We start from the raw sequence: 24,155 nt of genomic DNA on the forward strand, positions 1-24,155 counted from the left end.
ACACGCTACCTGCATATAAACACACACTCACCACCACACACATGCTTACAAACAGCCCTGAAAAACAAACACACGACTTACGACCAGTGCACACATGAGCAACCACACAAACAACTGCACACACACAGGAACACACGCCAGTTACTAACCACGCGCACATATAAACAACCATGCATAGTCACAGTAAACAACCGGTCGCACTGTCACACACACACATACATACACACACACACACACACATATATAAATGCACTCGCAAACACACACAAATGCACTCGCAAACACACATACACATACCCCTATGCAGGACCCACACACACATTATATTCACAAACACTAAACTACACAGACACACCCAGTTACCACTACAGGCCACACACACACACACACAAAGACACACATATACAGGGGCAGACACTGCTGCAGGCCACAAACACCCATCATACACACACACACACACACATGCACATCCAGGGGCAGACACTGCTGCAGGCCGAACACACTCATCACACACACAGGAGCCGACACCACTGCACAGGCCTCGGAAGGGCAGCTAGCGCCAAGAAGAGGGGACCGTTACCCGAGGCGCCAGCCCGGCAGCAGCGCTTCAGATGATCTTCCAGGAAGGAAGACCGTGCTCGTGCGTCGAGGGTCGTGCAGGGCGGCGCTTCCTCTGCCGCACAATGTACGGTGAAGCGGCAGGAAGGACCGGGAGGCGGCGACCTCTGCCCTTTGACAGTATTTTTGTAGCGGAGGATGTTGACGGGGAGATGACTAAGGACTTATTTTCAAGACGTCCATGGAGGGTGGAGCACACCCCACCCCATCTCTGCGGGAGCCTGCTTGTCCCATCCATGCATGATACATGAAGAACACAAGCACAGAGAACACAACGCTATTCCCTTTAATGACAACAAGCGCGGTACCGCAAAGTCAGTAGTGTGTTTACTTTCGCATCGCGCTTTCACTTTAAGCGAAAGCGCGATGCGAAAGTAAACACGCGGCTGACTTTGCCAAAGCAGAGTGAGTAAAAAAAAAGTGCGTGGGGACAAATAAAGGGGAGAGTGTCACGCCACCGGTAAGAGATCAAATCCCGGTGGGCTTGGCCAAAAGGAGACAAGGCGGCAACAAGAAGGGACTAAGAAGCCTCCTTTACAATCACAAGCCAGCATTTTCCATTAAAGATGACGCTGGCCAATCAAAAAGATGGGCGGGGCTTCAACTCCGCCTCCGAGAACTTCGGAATCTGAATTGATTTCAAGAAGCTCTCGGATGCAAGAGCAGCGCATGCGTGCTGCTTTTGACGGCCGAGACCTAAAAATTAACACTGAAATCAGGAAACCCTTACACAGCCTCAACGCAATGTCTGCAAGAGGATGATCCTAAATACCGCTGGTTTAAGGGAGCTGACCCAGAGCCCAACTCATTATGAACAGCACAGTCAGCTGAAATATCTACAGTAAATCCTGCTACGACACACATCGCAATTATTAGTTTTGTGGCAAATAGTGGGCGGTCAAACATGAAGACATATTCGAGCAAATGCTTTTTATTCACAAGAACATGCAGCTTTGCTGCAGTACCACCAACATCTGCATGTAAGTCCCCCAAACCTAGTAATTGTATGATATTTATTGCACCGGGTAAATTCTGACTCAGCAGCGTCGGATTTGATCAGGTGTGATAAATATCACAACATTTACCGGCCACTCATAATGAGGGCCTAAGTATATTGTAAACAGCAGATCATATTACCTAAAAAGCACTGGGTCTTTCCATAGTGCTGATTTTCACAGTGGAACCATGGTTCTATGTGAAGTAGGCAGCTGGACTGAGGGGGACCTATTCCATCAAAGAGAGTTTGTCCTACGCCACTTACACATGTTCTTATTGCTCACCCTTACCTCAGACTTTAGTTTAATCCTAAGGTATTCTGAGTAAACTCACCATTATCCTCATTGAAGACGTAGTTCCCGAGTCGCAGGGTAGCATCACAATCGTGACAGCGGAAGCAGCTGCGGTGGAAGAACCACCCCTCAGCACTGACTCTTTCCAGTATATACACTCGCTGGCCACAGAAGTAACAAGCATCACTGCTCCCTGTTAGCGTCTGTCCTTTCAGAGTCTGTAATGGAACCACACAAGGTTACACATGCCCAAAGACATTAAAACGTCGAAGACACCAGAAGCCGACAACAAAACTCACTAAAAGACCGGAGGACTCCTTCCTAAGGAGGAGCGAATACTAGGCCTGGGGAGCATGACATTTATGTTCACCTCATTAAGGGAAGAGTGGTCACAAGATCAACAGGTGACACAAGGAGGACACTTTCCTATGGTATGGGACGTCTCAAGGGAGCCAAAAGACACTGAGGCGAGAAAACAGCAAATCAGCAATACACAATTGGTATCTCTCTCTGTGGGCCCAACCAAAGTTGGAGGTGTTCCAGCTGAACTAAAAGGCCAAGTAAGGTAGACAAATAAAAATGGATGACATGAGAAGGGCTTCTACCCATCATAAAAGAGGTGGAATTCTTACACGGCTCAGAAGCCAAGGATTGGAGAAGATGCAATACCCAGAGAACAGGAGATACTCGGAATTCTTGCACAGAAGATACTATAAAACTTGGGAATACTCAAATGTTTCCTAGAGTATAGGCAAAAAGGAATCCCCACAGAACAGGATAGGGCATGCACTACACTAAACCTGGGACTCAGAGGTAGGCACCATCGCCCCTTTTACTATCACACTCCACTGGACGATCAGGCCAAGGAGAAGACATTATACCCGAGATACTACTTCAAAGCCCAGTGTCTGTGGTAATTATATGGTCAGGCTGTCTCCTTTTACGTGTTCCTTGAAACACAATTACAAAGCACTGATTGTACAACTCTGCAAGTGCATTACTATTTGTTAGCCACCACGCAGAATGCCAGGAAGATCCAGGCTACTTCTGAATTCAAGGGAAAGGTCTGCAATCAAGTATCTCATCTTATTTATCTACAGATATGTACTTTTTTGGAGTTGTGGGGGTCGATTGAAAAACAGCTCTGCAGGAGGCATACATGGGGTGTTTGTTATTTTCTAGAATATCTTTAATCAAGAAGAGCATTTCATTTGGAAAACTGAGAACATAAAATGTAGTTTTCTCAAAATTAATAACCCAGGTAGAATAGTGATTTAGACGTAAAAATGAGAACAACCAAATGCATCTTCAGGAGTGGGGCTCGAGTACTACATATTCGGAGAATACATAAATACATACGGATGAGTTTAAATGGACTAGTTAAAATAACTAATTATGCTATCTTCAAGAGTTAGAGGTAGCCTCAATTTCCCATACCCATTTACCAATATTGGGGAGTTTTCATACTTCTGTCTTGCTACATATTTGCTCTCCAAGTTTAACCTGTTTTGTCACCTGGTGGGCATAGAAGAAATCTGTAGAATGTCCATTAAGAAAGGTAGTGGGTTAAAGTGTTTGGCTTGTGTGTTGACTGAACTAGACATGAAATTTGGTTATGTAAAGTTTCCTGAATGCCCAACTACAGAACTTAATGTACCGCTAATACCGCCTAGTATCATTTGCTCTAGTCACCTGTGATCTTCACCATCAGAGTGAAGCTGAACGTAAAGGTCTTTGGATTCCTTATGTCAGAGAACATAAGAACTAAAGTCTTAGACCAGAAGGGCCTGTCTCTACTCAAGTGTAAGCCACTCCACCAAAAACTCAGCAGATGTACATTCTGGAGGAAAGCTTCAAAATAATACCTCAAACTTTCATTAGATCTGAAGTTACAAATTTAAGGGCCTTATTACAAGTTTGGCAGTCCGACCGCCTGAACGCCGCTTCTGCTAGTAAATCTGTTAGAAATGGGGGTTTCTAGTTGGCAGTGGTAGGTACCTTTGTCCAAATAGGGGCCCTTGCTTCTAGTCAGGGTAAGGGGGATACAATCCTAAAATAACCCCTGCTCACCCCCTTGATAGCTTGGCACGAGCAGACAGGTTTATCTCAGAGGCAGTGTGTAAAGCATTTATGAACGCATACAGTAATAAAGTGAAAACACTACAAATGGACACCACACCAGTTTAGAAAAATAAGTAATCTTTATCTAAACTTAAAACAAGACCAAACGACAAAAATCCACAGTACAGTATCAAAACTATCCTCAAAAATAGGTTATGCACTTAAATCAAGCTTGTAGCAACAAATAACTATACTTTGAGTTATACGACATCATGACAGATGAAAATCCCAAAGTACGGCACCGACTGCGAGGTGCGCGGCGTCGGGCCCACACAAGGAACAGTACCTTGAAATATGGTGAAAACAAAGACAGTTTACAGCGTCAGGGAGGTGCGGCTTTGTTGGCGCTGCGCTGCATTCGACTCCTTACGACCCCAGTGGAGGTGTAGACTCTGTTCCTTACTACAGCGCAGGGGGAGGCAAGACGACTGTTACTGCGTCGGGGAGATGATGTCTCGATGGCGTGATGTCAATGGATTCAGGAAGTCACCCACGTCAAGGATCGGCTCCACGGTAATGAAGTTGGCTTCATAGTCGAGGCCTACGTCGCAAGTCAGAGCAGCACTCACGGCTTCGAGCAGGTTACGGCGTCGCTTGCTGGCGTCGATGTGGCACAGCGGCCAGCGTCTGGTCTACTTCGCAAGTCGGAGCAGCGCTCATGGCTTTGGTGCAGATTACGGCGTCACTCGTCGGCGGTGTTGCAACTTCCTTCTGTAGCAGCTAAATCAGCAGTTCTAGATGCAGGCAGACAGAAGGGGTGAAGTCTGTGTTCCTGAGACTTCAGAACAGGAGGCAAGCTCAGTTGCTTCAAGCCCTTGGAGATCTCTTCTTCAAGAAGGTGACAAAGCAAAACAGCAAAGTCCTTTTTCTCCTTTCCTTGGCAGCAAGCAGCCACTGCAGGCCAACACCAGACAGCAAACAGCACAGGGGCAGTATTCCTCCTCAGCTTCTCAGGCTCTTCTTCTTGGCAAAGGTTTCTTCTTAATTTCCCAGAAGTGATCTAAAGGTCTGGGTCCCTCTTTTTATACACCAAAATCCTTTGTTCTCTGAAGGCAGAGTGTGTCTGTACCCAGTCAAAACCAGTTCTGTCTTCACTGGTGCAGCTTCCTGGCAGGAGGTGGAGACAGCATTGTTGAAGGCAGACCAGACCCATTCAGGTGAAAAGGAAATCTCCCCCCTACTCCAAATGCCACCCAGGTCTGACTCATCAGACTTCTGGAGCCACAGCCCTCTCCAGCCCCCTGTCATCCAAAAGCCAGACATGCAATACACAAACCTAGCATAAGCACACTGGATGGTTAGGCAAGAAAATACCCACTTTCTAAAAGTGGTATTTTCAAACACAGAATATAAAAATCACCCTCACTAAAAGATGCATCTTAACATTCTGAGTTAAAGCATACTAAACCTTATTTTCCTATCCCGTTCCTGAGGTCAGTTACGTTTATAAGTTATATGTTTATAAGAGGTTATAAAGTAACTCCCCATTCTGGCCTATGGGAACAAAAAGCCTTGCAATAGTGAAAAACAAAAATGGCAGTATATCACCATCAGGACATGCCACACACATCAGGGTATGTCCTACCTTTCACATACAATGCACCCTGCCCTCAGGTGTACCTTGGTCCTACCTTAGGGGTGGCTTACATGCAGAAAAAGGAAGGTTTGGGGACTGGCAAGTTTGCACTTGCTAAGTCGACATGGCAGTCCCAGATCCACGTCAAACGCTGATGGGAAAAACAGGAAAGGTGCGGTTATGCACCCCAAATCCTTTGTTACTGCCAATTTGAAGCTGGTGGTCTCACCACCGCCACAGTCGGTTTGCTGGAAATTCAACTCGTAAAACAGAAGGTGGTTAAACTCCTCTGTACCGCCCTATGGCAGCTGCTTTTCCCCGACCATGGCGGTCTGCAGTGTATTACCAGTGAACGGCGGTTCAGCCGCAGTCTTTGCAATAGCAATTCGCATAACTCATAATACGGCGGTCGGACTGCGGGTACGGCAGTTCATGGACTGCCAAACTTCTAATAAGGCCCTAAGTCTTCAAATGTTTTGCAACCCCTGGCAAGGTTTGTTTCTTCTGTATGGCTTTACCCTTCTTGACCGTTTCAAGACACATTATACTGCCACATGAAAAGAAGGCCATCTTGGGCTTTGCTCTGCAATTTAATATGTAAAAACATCTGTTCCTAGTCCATGGAGGCTAGGAATCTCCTTTCTGAACTTACCCTCTTGCTCATAGCCAAAAAATACCTGCTTTGGTTGCACAAGATAGACAATACGCTGTTTTTTTTCACACTTAGGATACCACTTATAAGAAACACCTGCCAAAAGTTTGGTGTTGACCTTTGAGGGTTTCTGGATGCTCATGCATGAATAGATCTTGTTGAAAGCCTCTGTGTATTTATGTTTACCATTGCACGTCTTGTTGTAACTGCACGAGCACACTTAAGAGTACTTGAGAATGCCACAGCGTCTGAACTCAGATTGTTAAAAAGATCCGTATGCCCTTCATGCTGCAGATCTCTAAATAAGCAGAACATGCGGGTCTTCTGCTGGGGCAGAGTGTGATAGTCTGGTAATACACCCCGTTCTGCCTACAGGTGCATCGTTCTGCCCTCAATTACCTGCTGTAAACCATAGAAAAAGAGACAGTGGTAGTTGGCCGCTATCAAGGCTAGATATTTGCATGGCGGATACCAAATCTAGGACACAGACCATAAATGGTCATCCTTGGGATTTTCCAAAGCCACAGATTGACTTGGGAGCTTCGGCCAGCACTAAAAAATATAGCACCAAAATGTTTTGGCCCTCCCGCCCACTTTCTTAATAAACCGTGAATCTGTGCCATGTTCTGACCGGATATCTGGGCTCCACAGAAGGAAGGATCTTTGGGCATTCAGTGCTCGAAGGATGGCGGCTCTGCTCTCTGTCAGTGGCCATCTCTGGGTGTACAGTGAGTCTGACAGCATCCCCATTGGACCGCTCTGAGTTGATCTAGAGAGATGAGAGAAAGAACATCAAAGCTAAGAATGCAGAGGAATTTAAATAAAAATAGAGAAGCATCAAACCACATGCAAATTGAGTCCAATGTCCAGTAAATAGAGAATCCGCTGCATAGGAGACAAGAGATCCTGGTGCATGCAAAAACACAGGAAATCTTCATAGACAGAAAACCAAGTGCATGGGCTGATCACAGCAAAGCTCGACTCTAGCTAGATCACTGGCCCCTATGAACATCAGTTACAGATCCACACTCCACAGCCAGCAACCAATCCCTGGGTGCTAAAGGATGTACCACAAAGGATAGATCAGAGATGCATATTCTGTGGGTCGGTGGAATCCAGCGCTTCAGTTACTCATTCAAAAGTGGAAATGACAAAATGGCTTAACATTTTAAACCTGTTCACTTCATTGGAAGTCTTGCTAAAAAAGGTAGCTTTTATAGCTTCCATGAAAAAAGTACAAAGTTTCTCACTTTGACTCTTGTAGTCCCCTTCTCTTCATCAAGAGTGACAGGGTGCCATGCCAAACGGAGAGTACTTTTACTCACAACAAAATAGATAAAAGATAGCAGAGTCCATGCACGGCTAAACTGCACCCTGGACACAACTTGGACACAGGTGGGTCGTCTGGCGAGAAGTGGACGTAGGACTACAAGTACATGTAACAGTCTGCTTGAGGCTTGTTGGGTTGCACATTCACTTGATCACTCTCTTGCCATCTAGTGCTAGCTTTGGAATATTCCATCTTCTTTTTCTTCAAAGATTTTGTTCTTGCGTCGGGCTTGCATTGAATGCCTCATTATCACATTACCCTGGAAACCCCAATGCATAGGGGCCCAGATGCCACCTTAGATTATGCATGGCGTTTCCTCCATTGCAAAAGGTGTCTGCGTACGTGAGCAAAAATAATCTGTATATTTGCTTCCTGTATGCAAGCAGGGAGGTGCAAGTGTCGCATGTGAATCTACAACATAACATGCTGCAAACCAGTGGCTACAGGTAAATTAAGTTTTCCATTTGCAGCATGTGTGATCTAGATAAATCTGCCCAACAACTAACAACTCACTAACCCACACACAATACCTACACGGTCACAAATCACCATTCACTGCTGGACCCAAAGGATCCACGTGACCAATCACAATTCCATAACATGCAAGTCAAGCCGCAGTGCCCACACTGCCACAATTCAAAGGCAGAATAGCAGTGCCCAGCATATTACAGCTCACCACTGATGCAGTGTGTGTACACTACCACAACTCAACGATTGGTCCACACGAACTGTGCTATTCCAAGCTCATACTGATTACCGGGAGACACCGTTCCTCCACAGCTGCAGCTCAGTGACTGACCCACCACGCGCAGTCACTCACTGACAGACCCACAGTGACTGGACTGTTAAAACTCAGTGGCCTATCTAAAGTGCGCGCACTCCTATAACTTACTGACCCACCTATAGTGTCGAACATATCTGAGCTCAGACTGATGAGTACAGGTTAAAATCCAACCTCTGGCAAAACTCACTGTCTAACCACCAGACCTCATGGGCTCATCATTACCATCCACACCTCACTGAGCACCAACACTCAGAGGGCTGACATTGTATCGGAACAATCACTGCCACCACTCACAGGGCTATCGCTCAGCTCAGCGATTACCAGCATTATCACACTACATCATCTGATCCATTGCGAGAACTCACAGTGTAGTTGCTGCCAGGGCTCCCTTGTGGATTACCACTGCTCCTTGCATCCTCCTGATCCAGAGTCAATGGCCAATTCACATAACGTCCCTGGGGTGATGGTGTCTCCATGGGACTCTCAACGCTCCCACTCTTCTTCCTTTTTGTCTCGAAATCCAGATCCTCTGCTCCCTATAAACAATCGAAAGGTCTCATGCTGAGAGAGAATGGGAGGTGGACAGCAGAGAGAAAGTGTATCGACCAGCAGCATCCAAGCACAACTGATGTTTCTACACACAATACTGCCATTGGATTACCAGTGGGATAATGCATCGATAGGCTTAGGCATGCTGTGATTGGACATTTCATCAACAGCTGGATGCAGAAGTTTCCCACACTGCATTGACTTTGGGATGGTGCAGTTGGTTCCACTACAATAGCTAAGGAATGTTCACATCACATGGGGTAGGCAGAGGGATGGTGCAGCAGTGGTACTTTGGTGAGGCAGAGGGATGGTGCAGCGATGTTACAGTGGCTAGAGAGGGGGATGGTGCAGCGATGTTACAGTGGATAGAGAGGGGGATGGTGCAGCTGTGTTACATTGGCTAGAGAGGGAGATGGTGCAGTGGTGTTACTTTGGTTAGGCAGAGGGATGCTGCAGCGGATGTTACATTGGATAGGCAAAGGGATGGGGCAGCGGTCTCACACTGAATAGGCAGAGGGATGGTGCAGCGGTGCTACATTGGATAGGCAGAAGGATGGTGCAGCGGTGCTACACTGGATAGGCAGAGGGATGGTGCAGCAGTGTCACACTGGATAGGCAGAGGGATGGTGCAGCGGTGTTACATTGGCTAGGCAGACGGATGGTGCAGCTGTGCAACATCGAATAGGCAGAGGGATGGTGCAGCGGTGCTACAATGGATAGGCAGAGGGATGGTGCAGCGGTGTCACACTGGATAGGCAGAGGGATGGTGCAGCGGTGTCACACTGGACAGGCAGAGGGATGGTGCAGCGGTGTCACACTGGATAGGCAGAGGGATGGTGCAGCGGTGTCACACTGGATAGGCAGAGGGATGGTGCAGCGGTGTCACACTGGATAGGCAGAGGGATGGTGCAGCGGTGTTACATTGAATTGGCAGTCGGGTAGTGCAGGTTTGGCTCAATGAGTTAGAAATGGTGTGGTGTAGTTTGGGACACAGTGTTGGTTGTGGGGTGGAGGAAATGTGCATTAGTCCTATCAGTCAACAAGGCATCCTCTTGGGGCAACTATTCATCCACCTACCTAAGGAAAGAGGCTCTGCTCTATATAGGTCTGTGCTGACTGCCTTTAAGTACTGGCTGTTCTCTTTTTTGCCCAGTACAAGTTCTCACGGCAGAGGAGAACATGCAAAATGGCAACTCATGGTAGACGAGTGCCCTTCTGCCTGGCGCAGCAGGCCATACAGAACAGGTTGTGTGGCAGCAGTGTTCCAGTCCACAGTTCAGCAGCTTTCCACATAGCTAGCTGCGTCTCCCTGTTCAGTATGTTTATCCACAGCATCATCAAAAGCCTGTCGGAGCCCCACCGTGGCGGCAGGATTGCTGACACCAAGAGATAGTTAGATCGATACTCCAGGCCTGTGTTGGGAGGGCAGGCCGATTGGGCCTGCATACACACTATTCAGCGGGGGGCCTTCTTTACTTGGCGGGTAGCCTCATATCACCACCTGAGGTTTTCCAAAATGCTATCAGAAGACCCGGTTATCGAAGACGCTGTACAGGGGAGCACTGAGGTAGGGCGCCAGACTCCTGGACACCCTGGGCTTCGAGCGGGCGGTCCGGTGGCTGCGACAGTCCCCAGAAGAGACATACGGCCTAGCTGTGTGAGGGTCAGTGTAGAACTAAATGCAGGGAAGGGTCACGGGCTGTGCGCCTGAAGGCTTCTCCTGGCTGGGGACCGGAGGCCTGCCCCCACCACTGACTAACCCATGGGCACCGCCGAGTCGGTTATGACTTGCCACCATGGCTAGAAGATTGTCCTGGGCAACGCCCGACAACTATGGGAAAAGACAAGAGAGCGAAAATGTCCCAGGTCCAATACAACAAAATTTATCAAAACACGCTGCAAACACCGGAGGCTATTACCAGGTCATGATGAAGAACGGCCTGCTAACAGGCCAGGCCAGGGGCCCACCGCGGCAGAACTCCTAGCAGGAATACAGGGCTCTGGATTGGAAGATGCACACAATGGCCATCGAGGTCAACCACTGGTGTCTAGACTTCTGCAAAGTCACAGTTTGAAACATGGTGGTAAATGACAATGTAGAAGCCTTGAAGCAAGAGAATTCATTGCTGAAATGCAGCGCTACATATGCAGAAGACTGAATGAAAGCCACTGAGGGGCACTCCTGGCCCAATAACATAAGGGTGGGGGGCTTCCCGGAACGCACAGAGGAGCTGTTCTTTGAAGACTGGATCACAAAAGCCCTGTAGCCCCCAAGACTGTCCAATTTCTTCACAATTGAGCGAGCACACATGGTGTTGGCAGCAATGCCATGCCCAGGGGCGCCCCCCCTCGGGCTATGATAGCCCACCTGTACAGCTGTACAGTCAACATGACCGGGATGCTATCCTTCAGAATGTCCACACCCGCAGTGCCCCTAGATATGAGGACAAACAGATATTTATCTACCCCGATTACACTCGCAAAGTACAAAACCTATATAATGCGGACGCTGAATGACTACACTTGTGCACGAGGGACCCCTTGTGCAATCTGGACAGACTGGAGGGTACTTGTTTTGCTCTTGCGATGTGGTGGCCTCAACTCTGGAGGTACTGCTCTGGTGTGTGGGGGATGCAGTGACTGCTAATGCAGACCAGCATTGAACTGCAAAAAGCCACATGACCCCGGAGTGACTGCAGTGACCTACCTGTAATAAGGTGCCACTGAATTAATGTATATATGTATATACTTTGCTCTATGGCGGGGATGGTGGGGGCCAGACCACTTAAGGCCCGCTGAGGTCTGGCGTTGTAGTAGCGTGGTTCAGCAGTGACATGGTTCCACTGCCCGCTTTACACTTAGAACTTGTGTTCGTTGACGGGGGGCCGGGAGGAGGGAGGGTTTTGGGGCGGTGACCAATTCCGTTCTAGCCACTGGTTATGCTGGAAGGCATTCTGCCTGGGAGTGGGAGGTGTTCCAAAGCTATGGTTTTTACTGGTTTCTTACTTGTTCTATGGTTAAAGAGACATGCCAAGTATGCTTATATCTCACACCTCACAGCCTGGTGGAAGGGCCTTGTCATATCACAGATGCAGTCATGCTGGGTCTCGGGCAGTCATATAAGTTCCTTACGTGGAACGTTTGGGGCTTAAACAAACCTGAGAAATGTCACAGAGTGTGAACCTTCTATAAACAGTACTAAGTCTTAATCGCATTCCTCTAGGAGACATCTCTGGGGAAACTGTATACCCGCCCTGTGACGTAAGTGAAGAGGCCATATTTATGCCACCTCGTATTACGGTTTGGCATGTGGGGCTCTCATATTGGTGGCCCCGGGGGCCCCATTTCAGAAACTACAAGTGCGCATCGAGGTGATTCAATTACAACGTGCCCCCCGCTGGGATCCCCCTTGTCACCCTTGCTCTTCGCCCTAGAGATGGAGTCAGTGGCATGCAGACTCCGGAAGATGCTGCAGGGATGGGGAATACAGGTGAGACGGACAACCCAAACAGTTTCACTTTATGCGTAAGATGCTATGGTATAATAACACCGACCTGCTATCTCGGCTCCGATCCTATTAAATGTAATGAGAACATTTAGAGAGCTCTCTGGGTTGTACGTCAATTAATCTAAATATGCGATGTTCCCTCTGGGACTGTTGAAAGGCGTGGATCCCACACAACTTTTCGATATGGGAATGCCATGCGCAAGTGACAATGTTCAATATCTAGGCATGTTCATAGCACATGACGCACAATGATGCCACACTCTTTTAGGCCGCAAACTCACGAACCTCCGTTCGTATGTACAATTTTGGAACACTAACATTTTCTCTGAATGGAAAAATTGCCATAATCAAAATTGTGGTACTTCCTCACTGGCTATATGTACTACAAGGGATCATGCATGAAATCCCCCGCAGTGTCTTTCGAAACGTAGACTCCCGATACACCTCTTATGGGCTGGGAAGAGGCGCAGGGTGGGCTTCACCACAGTTAAGCTGGAATGGGATGAAGGAGGAATGGAGGTACTGAATCTTGAGCTTTATTATCTGGTGTCACGCCTACAGCATGCCATCCATTGGTTTGATGAGGAGCCAAATTGGGAGATGTCCCTATTGTCAGGCACACATGGTGATATGGACTTGGGGTCCCTACTATTACAGGGAAGCGGGACAGCTGCAAATATGCCACATGTGTACGACACATGCAAACTCGGAGAGGGCAGTGAGGAGGGGTACTCCATTGAGCGCTGTATGCACCAACTCCAAAATTCTGGAAGATTAAGCCATTCGCACACTTTATGGACTTCGAGCGTTGGGCTCGCACAGGGAGCTTCACTATTTTAGATGGTCCATATCCAGCGGGCCTCTTTATCTGTTGCAAGATGCAATTGAGACATCCCAACTGGGGCGAGGGCAATTTCTAAAATATGCTAAAATGTCATCAACCTCACTGGAGATATGGCTGGGGGTATTCTACCTTTACTACGCGGTCATTACTTCGTATTACCATTACTACGCATATTTTAGTTCGCAGATGACATTACTTAGCATGCATTTACGAGGCATGTTCCATTATTTCGCATGCACTTACTACACATAATGGAGTTACTGTGCAAATTAAAGTTTTGGGGTACAGGGGTAATTTTTAGGGGTCAGGGTGGGTTAGGGTTTTGGGGTGTAGGGGTATTTTTAGGGTTCAGGGGGCATTTAAGGTGTTAGGGTGCTGGGGTAATTTTAGGGGTCAGGGTTGGTTAGGGTTTTGAGGTGGGGTAATTTTAGGGTTCAGGGTGTTTAGGTTCTGGGGTATTTTTAGGGTTCAGGGTGGGTTAGGGTTTTGGGGTGCATGGGGTATTTTGAGGGTTCAAGGTGCGTTTAAGGTTTTGGGGTGCTGGGGTATTTTGGGGGTTATGGGGCATTTAGGTTTTGGTGTACAGGGGTATTATTGGGGTCAGGGTTGGTTAAGGTTTTGGGGTGTAGGGAGTAACTTTAGGGTTCAGGGTGCATTTAGGTTTTGGGGTACTGGAGTATTTTTAGGGTTTGGGGTGCATGGTGTATTTTGAGGGTTCATGGTGAGTTTAAGGTTGTGGGGTGCTGGGGTATTTTTAGGAGTTATGGTGGGTTTAGGGTTTTGGGGTGTAGGGTGTATTTTTGGGGTTCAGGGTGCGTTTAGGTTTTGGGGTACAGGGGTATTTTTAGGGGTTATGGTGGGTTTAGGGTTTTGGGGTGTAGGGTGTATTTTTTGGGTTCAGGGTGCGTTTAGGTTTTGGGGTGCTGGGGTAATTTTGGGGTTCAGGGTTGGTTAGGGTTTTGGGGTTCAGGGGGTAATTTTAGGGTTCAGGGTGTTTAGGTTTTGGGGTACTGGGATATTTTTAGGGATCAGGGTGAGATGGGGTTTTGGGGTGTAGGGGGTGTTTTGGGGTGTAGGGGTATTTCTAGGGTTCAGGGTGCATGCCAGGGGATAGGTTACTATACCAATTATTTTTTTGTTTTAAAGAACCAATAACTCATTGTAATGGTATGCGTAATAGTTAACTGCAAAGTAAAAGCATTTTTTTGTATTTGTATATATTTGCGAAGTAAAAGTATGCGCACTAAAATCATGCATTGTAATGTTAACTTCGAAGTAAATACCTTCGGAGTAACGGTATGCTAAGTAACATCATATATTCCTGGCTGGGATTCCCTAAAGCCCCTGAACCCACACAGATGCTACACTGTTGTCAATCGCAGATGGTCAGAGACTTATGCATTTATACCATGCTCTCGGCGGGCAGACTGCAACCTCTCCTAAGGGTTGGAGGCACATGGTGCAAGTTCCCCATCACCCCTGCCAAATGGGTCTGGATCCACAGGGGGGTACGAGAGGTTTCAGTGAATTCAATATTTATATTGCTCCAATACAACTTCGTACACATTACATACCTTTCGTCCAAACTCTTGCATGCTGTTTACCAGACTAGGGATTCCAGGTGTAATCATTGGGGATAGGCCCTGACAGATTTTTAGGTCTCGCCTGACCCAGCGCATGCGCTGGTCTGGCGAGACTTATTGAGAGGGCTCCAAAAAGTGCTACCAGGCCAGCCTAGAGCCACAGTGCATGTGCGCGGGCGCGCGCGCCGCACTTTACCGTGATTACTTTCACTTTTGCCGCTTTGATATTTGATTGCGATCACTTTCGCGGTCGCATGGCCGCTTTGCATTGCCAATAGGTCTCGCTTTTGGGACCTTATAAGCATTTAGTTATGCAACTGTTGCATGGCTAAACACTTATAAGGTCCCAAAGGCGAGACCTATTGGCTATGCCAATACTTGTTTTCCATGTCACGTGGTTCTGCCCTCAGATCCACGTGACGTGCCCTACTGGGATGAGATATTGCTTCATTTGCATAGAGTCACGGACTGGACCATCCCCAGAGAACTCAAGCAATGGCTATTGGGCCCAGCTCCCATCAAAAAGAAGAAAAAAATTAGCAGACTGTTCGTAATGTTCAGTCTAACGTTAACTAAACAGCTATTACCATCCACTGGCTGGGTCCCAGACCTTCTTGGCAACTGAATGGCTGAGTGAATTTGTACCTCTATTGTATTATGATTTTAATCGGGCACCACACATTGTATGACTCTCAGACGTATTATGCTTGGCCTGGGCCATCTTAACCGGTTTGGGGACTCTGTTCTACAAAGGGAAGGCGGCGACACCAATGGCTGAGGGATCCTCTAAGACCTTCTCGTCCTACAGGCCAGGTCAGCTTTAATTGCATCCATTCCTATAACCCACTTTGCATTCTTGCACTAGTAGTTTATTTTCTGCAAATCTGGAAGTATCAGAATACAATGAAAGGTGAGCTACTAATGCCTGCCACGGGGCCACGCAGGAGGATGGTGGTTCTGCACTGAGGAGGGGTGGCAAGCAGAACACTGTGGGAATGCTGTGCAGTGAGGAGGGGGGAGGGTCAGGGCGCCATCAGGAATCCTGGAAATGGGAGCGTCTTTGTTGAGGAGGGGAACTTAAAACATTGTTAAATTAGTCTTCTCTCAAAAAAAAACAGACAAGTTCACGTGCATAGGTGTAATGAACCCCATGTAAAGCCCTGGAAATAGAAATGTCAAGGTACAGCGAGGCTGGTGTGCTCACATCAACACTCAGCCCAGCAGGCCAAGGAGCGAGCGCCCCCTACACGACCGCTGCTCTATCTCACCGCACCCCAGATGTCACTCTACTTTCAGACCAACATTTCCTAAGTGAACGTCTAAACCAGTTCCTTCCTACAGAAGAATGAAGAGAAGTTAATTTTGATATCACTCCCTGCTCCTTGTTACTTGGAGAGAAGCAAGGGAGCTACCCAGTGAAGTGTTTAAATGGCGCCCCGATCCGGTCTGCAGTCAGTCTGCAGGGTTCACCGCTCAGTGCATACCCACACCGTATCAGCAGTGATACAGCATTAACCAGCAGGCAGCACACAGGGACAAGGTGCCATTTCCGACTGTGAAAACTGGTGCTCAGAATGAACCCCACGCGGACCTTGAAGACCTGTTTTAAAACCTAACCGGTGCTCCTTTTAGTGCAAGAAATCAATGCAATTACAAAGGACAATTTGCCAACAAGTGTTAAGGCATGGAGCCCTGTGACTACATTCAAGGCAAACTAGAAATTGTTCGTGAATAGTATTTTGTATAGTAACAGATACAAGTAGCCACCTTACTTAACCTAACCCATCGGGGTGCGTTTGTATCAATTTCTAAGATTGTTCAAATGAAACAGAAGTTAAAAACAACGTCACAAAGCGTGTTGCATGAATTGCCTATACTCACAATATGGCACTTAGGAGGCCATTTCCAAGCTGCCACATCATTTGGTCCAGCGACACCCCATTAATTTAGAAGTCACCAAGTATACTGCTGGACTTTCACACCATTAATGTCTTGTTTGTTCAATTCTTACCTTACAGTTGCGCTTAAGTGACATCGTTTTCTGAAGTTTGTTGAGGAAGAGAAGGGCAGATTTTGCTCCAGAAAGTGTGGCCCTCTTCTTCACTTCACCAGCACCATGCTCTAAGGAACAGGAAAGTAACAAATCACAAAAGATCTGCAACTCAATAGATCATTCCCCCCAAATACTAAACTTACTAACAATATTAAACAACCCTACTCATAAAATCACCATTTTACCCCAATTGCGGCAATAACCACCTTCCATCAAAATACCAGACATACCGGAATCAAGAACAATAACCCAACGAAACAATTGTGACCACCCATAGAACAGACAATAAGCAATCCACTTACATCCAGTGTCATTCTAGATGAAGAAATGCAGGTTCCAACTGTACACATCTACTAAACAAATCGCCATAGACCACAAAAAGAAGCTGAACACCTGCTAACCAGGGCCGATCATAGGTAAGCGAGTACCCACACCACAGGTCATACTGGACAGCCACTCCACACCTGGAGCAAAAGGAGAAAGCAGCGGCTCATCCTTGAAGGCCTCATATAACGGACTCAGGTAGGTGACCAGACTGAGTCGGTCGGTCTCTGGCAAGCACGCCATCTCCGTGCTTGTCAAGATGGGCAAGATGCCAAGCTCCTGCTCTGCCACGTCAATGGCCATCTGGTTATTGTAGACTGCAGCGTTCTGATCCAGGGAGTCAAAATTACTGCAGAGATCAGACCAAGAAAAAAGACTCAAGTCAGTTTAAAAGAGTAGGGGGCAGGCAGCAAGTCTGAAAAAGAAGGGTTAGACATCAAAGAGAAATGAAGCTGGAAAACTGGAGAAGGCGAAAATGAAGGATAAAAATGTAAGGGGGCAAATCAAGGTGGGGCAAGCGAAGGAACGGGTGGGGGTATGGGAGGGAAGAAAAGTGAAGTGAAATATGGAGGATCCTTAAAGGGAAGCATGCGAGGGGAAAATGAGTGGAATGCAGTGACAAATTTGTGGGAGATAGCAGGGAGAACACAAACAGTAGAACAGACAGAAAATCAAGGAGGACACTATGTGTAAAGTAAGAGGGCTCGAAACAAACCAAAGGGAAGATGGGGAGGGAGAAAATGTGCATCCATAAGGAATATGCTACTTACCAGTATGCATCTGTTCTTGGCATGTAGAGCTGCAGATCTACACACTTTTGCATAGATCGCCATCTGGTGTTGGGCCCAGATGTTTGCAGTTTGTTTTTCCTCTAGGAAAGTCTTTGGAAGTCACGAGGTCGGTGACTCCTCCTTTGGATCGTATTGCGCATGGGCTTCGGCTCCATCCTCAGATTGTTTTTCGCCAACAGGGAAAGATGGAGCGTAGTAATAACAGTGAAGAAACCCATGTGTGTTGTATCTAAATAAGATAGACTGGAACAGATACAGGTAGCCGGGGAGGCGGGTGGGCATGTGTAGATCTGCAGCTCCACATGCCAAGAACAGATGCATACTGGTAAGTAGCATATTTCGTTCGAGGCATATGAGCTGCAGACTACACACTTTTGCATAGACTATATAGCAGTTCCCAACCTTAGCGGCGACCACCGGTATCTGTTGCAGTAGTTTGAAATAGTGTTTTTAGTACAGCCTGGCCCACACTAGCTTGTTGTTTGGAGTGCACGTCTACACAGTAATGTTTAGTGAAAGTGTGCGGTGTTGACCATGTAGCTGCTTTGCAGGTATCATCTAATGGGATGTTCCCTAGAAAAGCCATAGAAGCCCCTATCTTTCGTGTAGAATGGGCTTCAGGGGGAACGGATAGCGTTAGTTTTGCTTTGTGGTAGCAAATCTGGATGCATTTTACAATCCACCTAGCTATCCCTGATTTGGAGATGGGGTTGCCTTTATGTGGTGGGGAGAAAGAGACAAATAGCGGTTTGGTCTTTCTGAAAGGTTGTGTTCTTTGGATATAGCAAAGTAAGGCTCGTTTGACATCTAGAGTGTGTAGAGCCCTTTCTGCAACAGTTTGAGGTTGTGAGAAAAATACCGGTAATTCTACCGATTGGTTGAGGTGAAAAGGGGAAATGACTTTAGGAAGGAATTTTGGGTTGGTACGGAGAACAACCTTGTTTTGGTGCATTTGAAGAAAAGGTTCTTGTATGGTAAGTGCTTGTATCTCACTGACCCTTCTAAGGGAAGTGATGGCTACAAGAAAAGCTGTTTTCCATGTGAGAAATTGCAGCTCACATTTATGCAAAGGTTCGAAGGGCGGCCCCATTAGCCTTGTGAGAACGATATTTATGTTCCACACGGGTGAGGGTGGTACTCTGGGGGGGAATTATTTGTTTTAGGCCTTCCATGAAGGCTTTAATGGCAGGTACTCTGAAAAGTGATTGGTGCTGCCTGTTTTGTAGGTAAGCGGCAATTGCTGCGAGGTGTAGCCGAATGGAGGAATATGCTAGGTTACACCTTTGTAGATGGAGTAAGTAGCATATGATGTGTTGTATAGACACGTCTAGAGGATTGATTGTGTGGTTATGGCAATAAACAACAAATCTTTTCCACTTGGCAGCGTAGCAGGCTCTAGTGGTAGGGCATCTAGCTTCTCTGATGACGTTCATACAGTCAGGGGGAAGGTTTAGGTATCCGAATTCTAGGATTTCAGGAGCCAAATCGCAAGGTTGAGCTGAGCTGGGTCCGGGTGCCTGATCTCTCCATGGTTCTGGGTTAGGAGGCATGGTGAGAGGTGTAGCTTTTGGTGTGGTACTACCGAGAGTTCCAGCAGCGTGGTGTACCACGGTTGTCTGGCCCATGTTGGAGCTACTAGGATCAGTGTGAGGGAATGCTGTTGTAGCTTTCGCACCACTAATGGAATTAGTGGGAGAGGTGGAAAAGCGTACGCAAATTCGTCTGACCAGTTCTTCCATATCGCATTGCCTTTAGACAATGGGTGTGGTTATCTGGCGGCGAAGCTTGAGCATTTTTTTTTTTCGTGGGTGGCGAAGAGGTCTATCTGCGGATGCCCCCATATTTGAAAGAACGGGTGAAGAACCTGCGGGTGAAGTTCCCACTTGTGGATCTGCTGCGTTTGTCTGCTGAGCAGATCTGCCATGGTGTTTTGGACTCCTGGTACATGCTGGGCTAGGAGAAAGATTTTGTGTGGAATTGCCCATCTCCATATGCTCTGTGCTAGTTGAGAGAGTTGTAGAGAGTGTGTGCCGCCTTGTTTTTGAATGCAATACATGGCCGTCATGTTGTCTGTGCGAATGAGGACTGCCTTGCCTAAAATCTGTCTTTGAAAGGATTTTAGGGCTAGAAAGATTGCTAGTAACTCCAGATGGTTGATTTGGAGTAACTTTTGTTGCGACGTCCATGTGCCCTGCACTGGGAGGTGTAATAGATGAGCTCCCCAGCCGGAAAGCGATGCGTCTGTTAGTATTTTTTGTGGAACCGGGTCCAGGAACGGTCGACCTTTGGAAAGGTTTGTGGTGTTCCACCACTGCAGAGAGCGATGGGTGCGACCGTCTACCAACACCAGATCTGTCAGTTGCACCTGGGCCTGGTTCCATTGGCACACTAAGCACTCTTGGAGTGGACGCATCTGGAGTCTTGCGTGGGGCACTATGAAAATGCAAGAGGACATCATCCCTTTCAGTTGCATAAACACTCTTGCTGGAAGGGAGTTTTGAAGTATGAATCTTTGACGCAAAGCCTGAATGCTTGCAATCCTGCCCAGATTGGGGTAGGCTATGGCTTTTGAGGCGTCTATGGTGGCACCGAGGTATTGCTTTATGTGGGATAGTGTTAGCTGGGACTTTTGGTGATTCACCGTGAAGCCTAGTTGGTGAAGTAGTTGGATTGTAGTGGTGGTGTGGTGTACACATTGGTTGTAGGACGTGGCTTTTATCAGCCAGTCGTCCAAATATGGGAAGACGTGAATGTGCTGTCTTCTGAGGTGTGCCGCCACTACCGCTAGGCACTTGGTGAATACCCTTGGTGCTGTTGTGACCCCGAATGGGAGCACCTTGAACTGGTAGTGTTGCCCGTCCACTACAAATCTGAGGTACTTTCTGTGAGCATGGTGTACCGGAATGTGAAAGTATGCGTCTTTCAAGTCCAGTGTGGTGAGGAAGTCGTTCTGGGAGAGGAGCGGAAGCACCTGCTGAAGCGTTACCATGTGAAAATGGTCTGAATGTATGTATGTGTTTAGGGGCCGGAGATCTAGAATAGGTCGTAGAGTCTCGTCCCATTTTGGTATTAGAAAATATAGGGAGTAGACCCCTAAATTTTGCTGATTGGCGGGAACTTGTTCTATTGCCTGTTTTTGTAGGAGGGAGATTACCTCCTGTTTTAGTAATGTGGAATGTTCTTGTGACATTGGGCGTTGCCTGGGTGGAATGTTTGGGGGGTTAGATGTTAATTCTAGGCAGTACCCTGACCGAATAATTTGGGTCACCCATTTGTCTGGAGGTGATGCTCTCCCAGACCTGAAGGAAATTTTGTAGTCTGCCCCCGACCGGAGTGGGAGGGTCTGGAGGGAGCGGAGGGGGGTGGGGGGGTGCGGGGGGGGGGGGGGGGGGAGTCATTGGGTAGACGGCGTGGCAGAGCGGGCGGTATTTGTTTTGCCTTTACCTTTATTGTTATTGCCCCTATAGCCGCCTCTTTGATAACCCCTTGTGAAGGTGGACTGAGTGGGGGATTTGTAGGAAATGGACGTGCTATCTGAGGAGTAGCCTCTATTCGTACTCCGAAAGGAAGAGCGGCGAAAGGAGCGCCTAGGAGGGTGTGACTGCAGGGCTCCCATAGATTTCGCCGTATCAGTGTCCTTCATTTTTTCGAGGGCCTCCTCTACCTTTGGGCCGAATAGGTGTTCTTGGTCAAAGGGATGATTTAGGATGGAGGCCTGTACCTCAGGTTTGAAACCTGATATTCTCAGCCAAGCATGGCGACGGAGGAGGACGCTAGTATTAATGGCCCTGGAGGCTGTGTCTGCTGCATCCAAGGCAGAGCGTATGGAGGTGTTAGTTATTGTCTTACCCTCTTGAATTAATTCATTGGCCCTATTATTGTATCTTTCCGGGAGGTGGTGCATTATGGTTTCCAATTCATCATAATGCGCCCCATCGTATCTGGCCAATAGCGCTTGGGTGTTGGAGATACGCCATATATTGGCTGCCTGTGACGCAGTGCGCTTTCCCGACGCGTCCAGTAGCTTTGACTCCTTGTCAGGTGGTGGTGCTTCGCCTGACGCCTGAGAATTTGACCTCTTCCGTGCAGTGGAAACCACTAGGGAATCTAGTGGCGCTGGCCCTTTGATATAGGCAGGATCTGTGGGGGCAGCTTTGCACTTTTTTCTATGCGTGGGTTAATGACCCTGGCCCTGACTGGGTCCTTAAAAACCTCTGGCGCATGTTTTACCACCCCCTTGAGCATAGGTAGTATGGAGGTAGACCTATGTGCGGTATCAAAGGTGTCGAGGAGGAAATCCTCCTCCACTGGGTCAGTATGTAACTCTACCCCGTGATAATGTGCCGCCCTCTGAAGTAGGTGGTGGAAACCTAGTGAGTCTTCCGGTGGAGATGGCCTGGAAGGATAAAGGTCATCTTGTGAGACGTCTGGAATATATCGGGGTTATTGTAGTTGTCTCATGGGTCTGGGGATCCTGTAGGGGTGGGGTCTTGGGACACATCCCCTGGATCGTGTGTTTGTCGGCACCGCTGGAAGGCTGGCTCGAGCCCGAGCCGCCGGAAGGCTTATTTGGCTTCTTCACCGGGCCCGAAGGTGGGGTGTGTGAAGCAGTGTCTCTGGTCTTGCCTAGGTCCGGAGGCGAAGGCGTGACCGAAGCCTTTTTGGGTGTCGGCGCAGGTGGGGGGGTATATTACTTACGACCCTCTGCGCCGGGGTGATGTCCTCTACATCGGAGTCGTCGGCTTCAGAAGCACTGACGAGGTCCTCTTCGGTGTGCTGCGGTCCCGGATCTTCGATGTCGTCTCCGAAGAAGTCGACTGGAACGGAGGTCGTGGAGTGCGCCATGTTTCGTCTGGCTCTTCGGTCCCGAATAGTCTTTTTCGATCTGAAAGACTTACAGGCCGGACAGTCTCAAGCCTCGTGTTCTGGGAAGAGGCAGAGGTTGCACACCTCATGAAGATCGGTGTGGGGGAATTTGGACCCACATCGAGGGCACTTCTTGAATGGAGTTCTTTCCATCAGCCGGGACCGGAGCTTGGGTAGGCACGAAGGCCGCCATCAATGACTGGAACCGAAGATTTGTAGATAAGAAGGTGATTGAGGAGATCGCAATCGAAACAATACCGCGATGTGAGCGAGGATTCCGCTTCGATCGTCGAACTGGAAATGATCGGAACCGGAGTGCGAAGATTACATCCGAGCCCGATGGCGGAAAAAAACTATCTGAGGATGGAGCCGAAGCCCATGCGCAATAAGATCCAAAGGAGGAGTCACCGACCTCGTGACTTCCAAAGACTTTCCAAGAGGAAAAACAAACTGCAAACATCCGTGCCCAACACCAGATGGCGATCTATGCAAGAGTGTGTAATCTGCAGCTCATATGCCTCGAACCATCCTTTACAACAGGTAGGCATGTCAATTCACTTTTGTAGCAGAGCAGACAGAATATTTACAAATGTAATCAATGGTTTCATAGAGCCCTGCACATCTCTTTTGATCACTTCAGAATCCTGTAGTAACAAGGTGACGAAGTGAGGGTCCAAACCGAGACGGGAGAGTACCTATCCAGTAATCTTCCGTCACTATCCATTTGCGTGGACCAAGGGGGTGGAAGCCCAGTGTTACTAAAGTCTACCAGTGCCATCCTCGGTGGTCTTCTCAGCTCCACCCTGGGTGTGGATAAGCAAACGAATTTTGTTGATTGAAAAGTTGCATGTTGATGCCAAATTAGGAACGGACAACAACCGCCATCACTCCCACATTTTTCTTTCTCATGTTCTATTTGGGTCAGACAAGGTCTAAACGTCCACATTTTAATGCAGTGCACATCACAAGATTCATTCTGATTCTAAGCCCTTAAATTTAGAACAGATGCAGAATCAACTTTGTAATTTCCCTTACAAAGCAAATGCATGTAAGCTCTGTCCCAGTCTAGGGCACCACAAGTCAACATACCACAAGTCACTGCTGAGTTCACTTGCACCCATTGAAATGAGGCGAAGGATGGTAAGAGTGGGTCGCATGGGGAAGCAGCATTGGAAGTCAAGTTTGCATAATCAGCAGCTTGTCCCTTAACCTACACCTTCTCACCGAATAACGGGTACCAGGAGCTCTGGCTTGGGTTTAAAAAAAT

General features: G+C 47.8%; 1 protein-coding gene across 3 annotated transcripts in view; it reads right to left on the reverse strand.

Moving 5' to 3' along the window:
* LOC146784459 (F-actin-monooxygenase MICAL1-like) overlaps positions 1–24,155 on the reverse strand; it is a 356,165-nt gene that overhangs the window by 80,081 nt on the left and 251,929 nt on the right. For 2 of the 3 annotated variants that reach the window (XM_085633206.1, XM_085633204.1), the window contains 5 exons: positions 17,372–17,580; positions 16,866–16,975; positions 8,736–8,906; positions 6,888–7,025; positions 1,948–2,125 (listed from right to left, as the gene is read on the reverse strand). In XM_085633206.1, the coding sequence (XP_085489332.1) occupies positions 1,948–2,125; positions 6,888–7,025; positions 8,736–8,906; positions 16,866–16,975; positions 17,372–17,580 (806 nt within the window). The remainder of the gene's footprint in view (positions 1–1,947; positions 2,126–6,887; positions 7,026–8,735; positions 8,907–16,865; positions 16,976–17,371; positions 17,581–24,155) is intronic. The other variant, XM_085633205.1, reaches the window with a different exon arrangement.

Source organism: Triturus cristatus, chromosome 11 (assembly GCF_964204655.1).
Source record: "Triturus cristatus chromosome 11, aTriCri1.1, whole genome shotgun sequence".
Classification (NCBI taxonomy): Eukaryota; Metazoa; Chordata; class Amphibia; order Caudata; family Salamandridae; genus Triturus; species Triturus cristatus.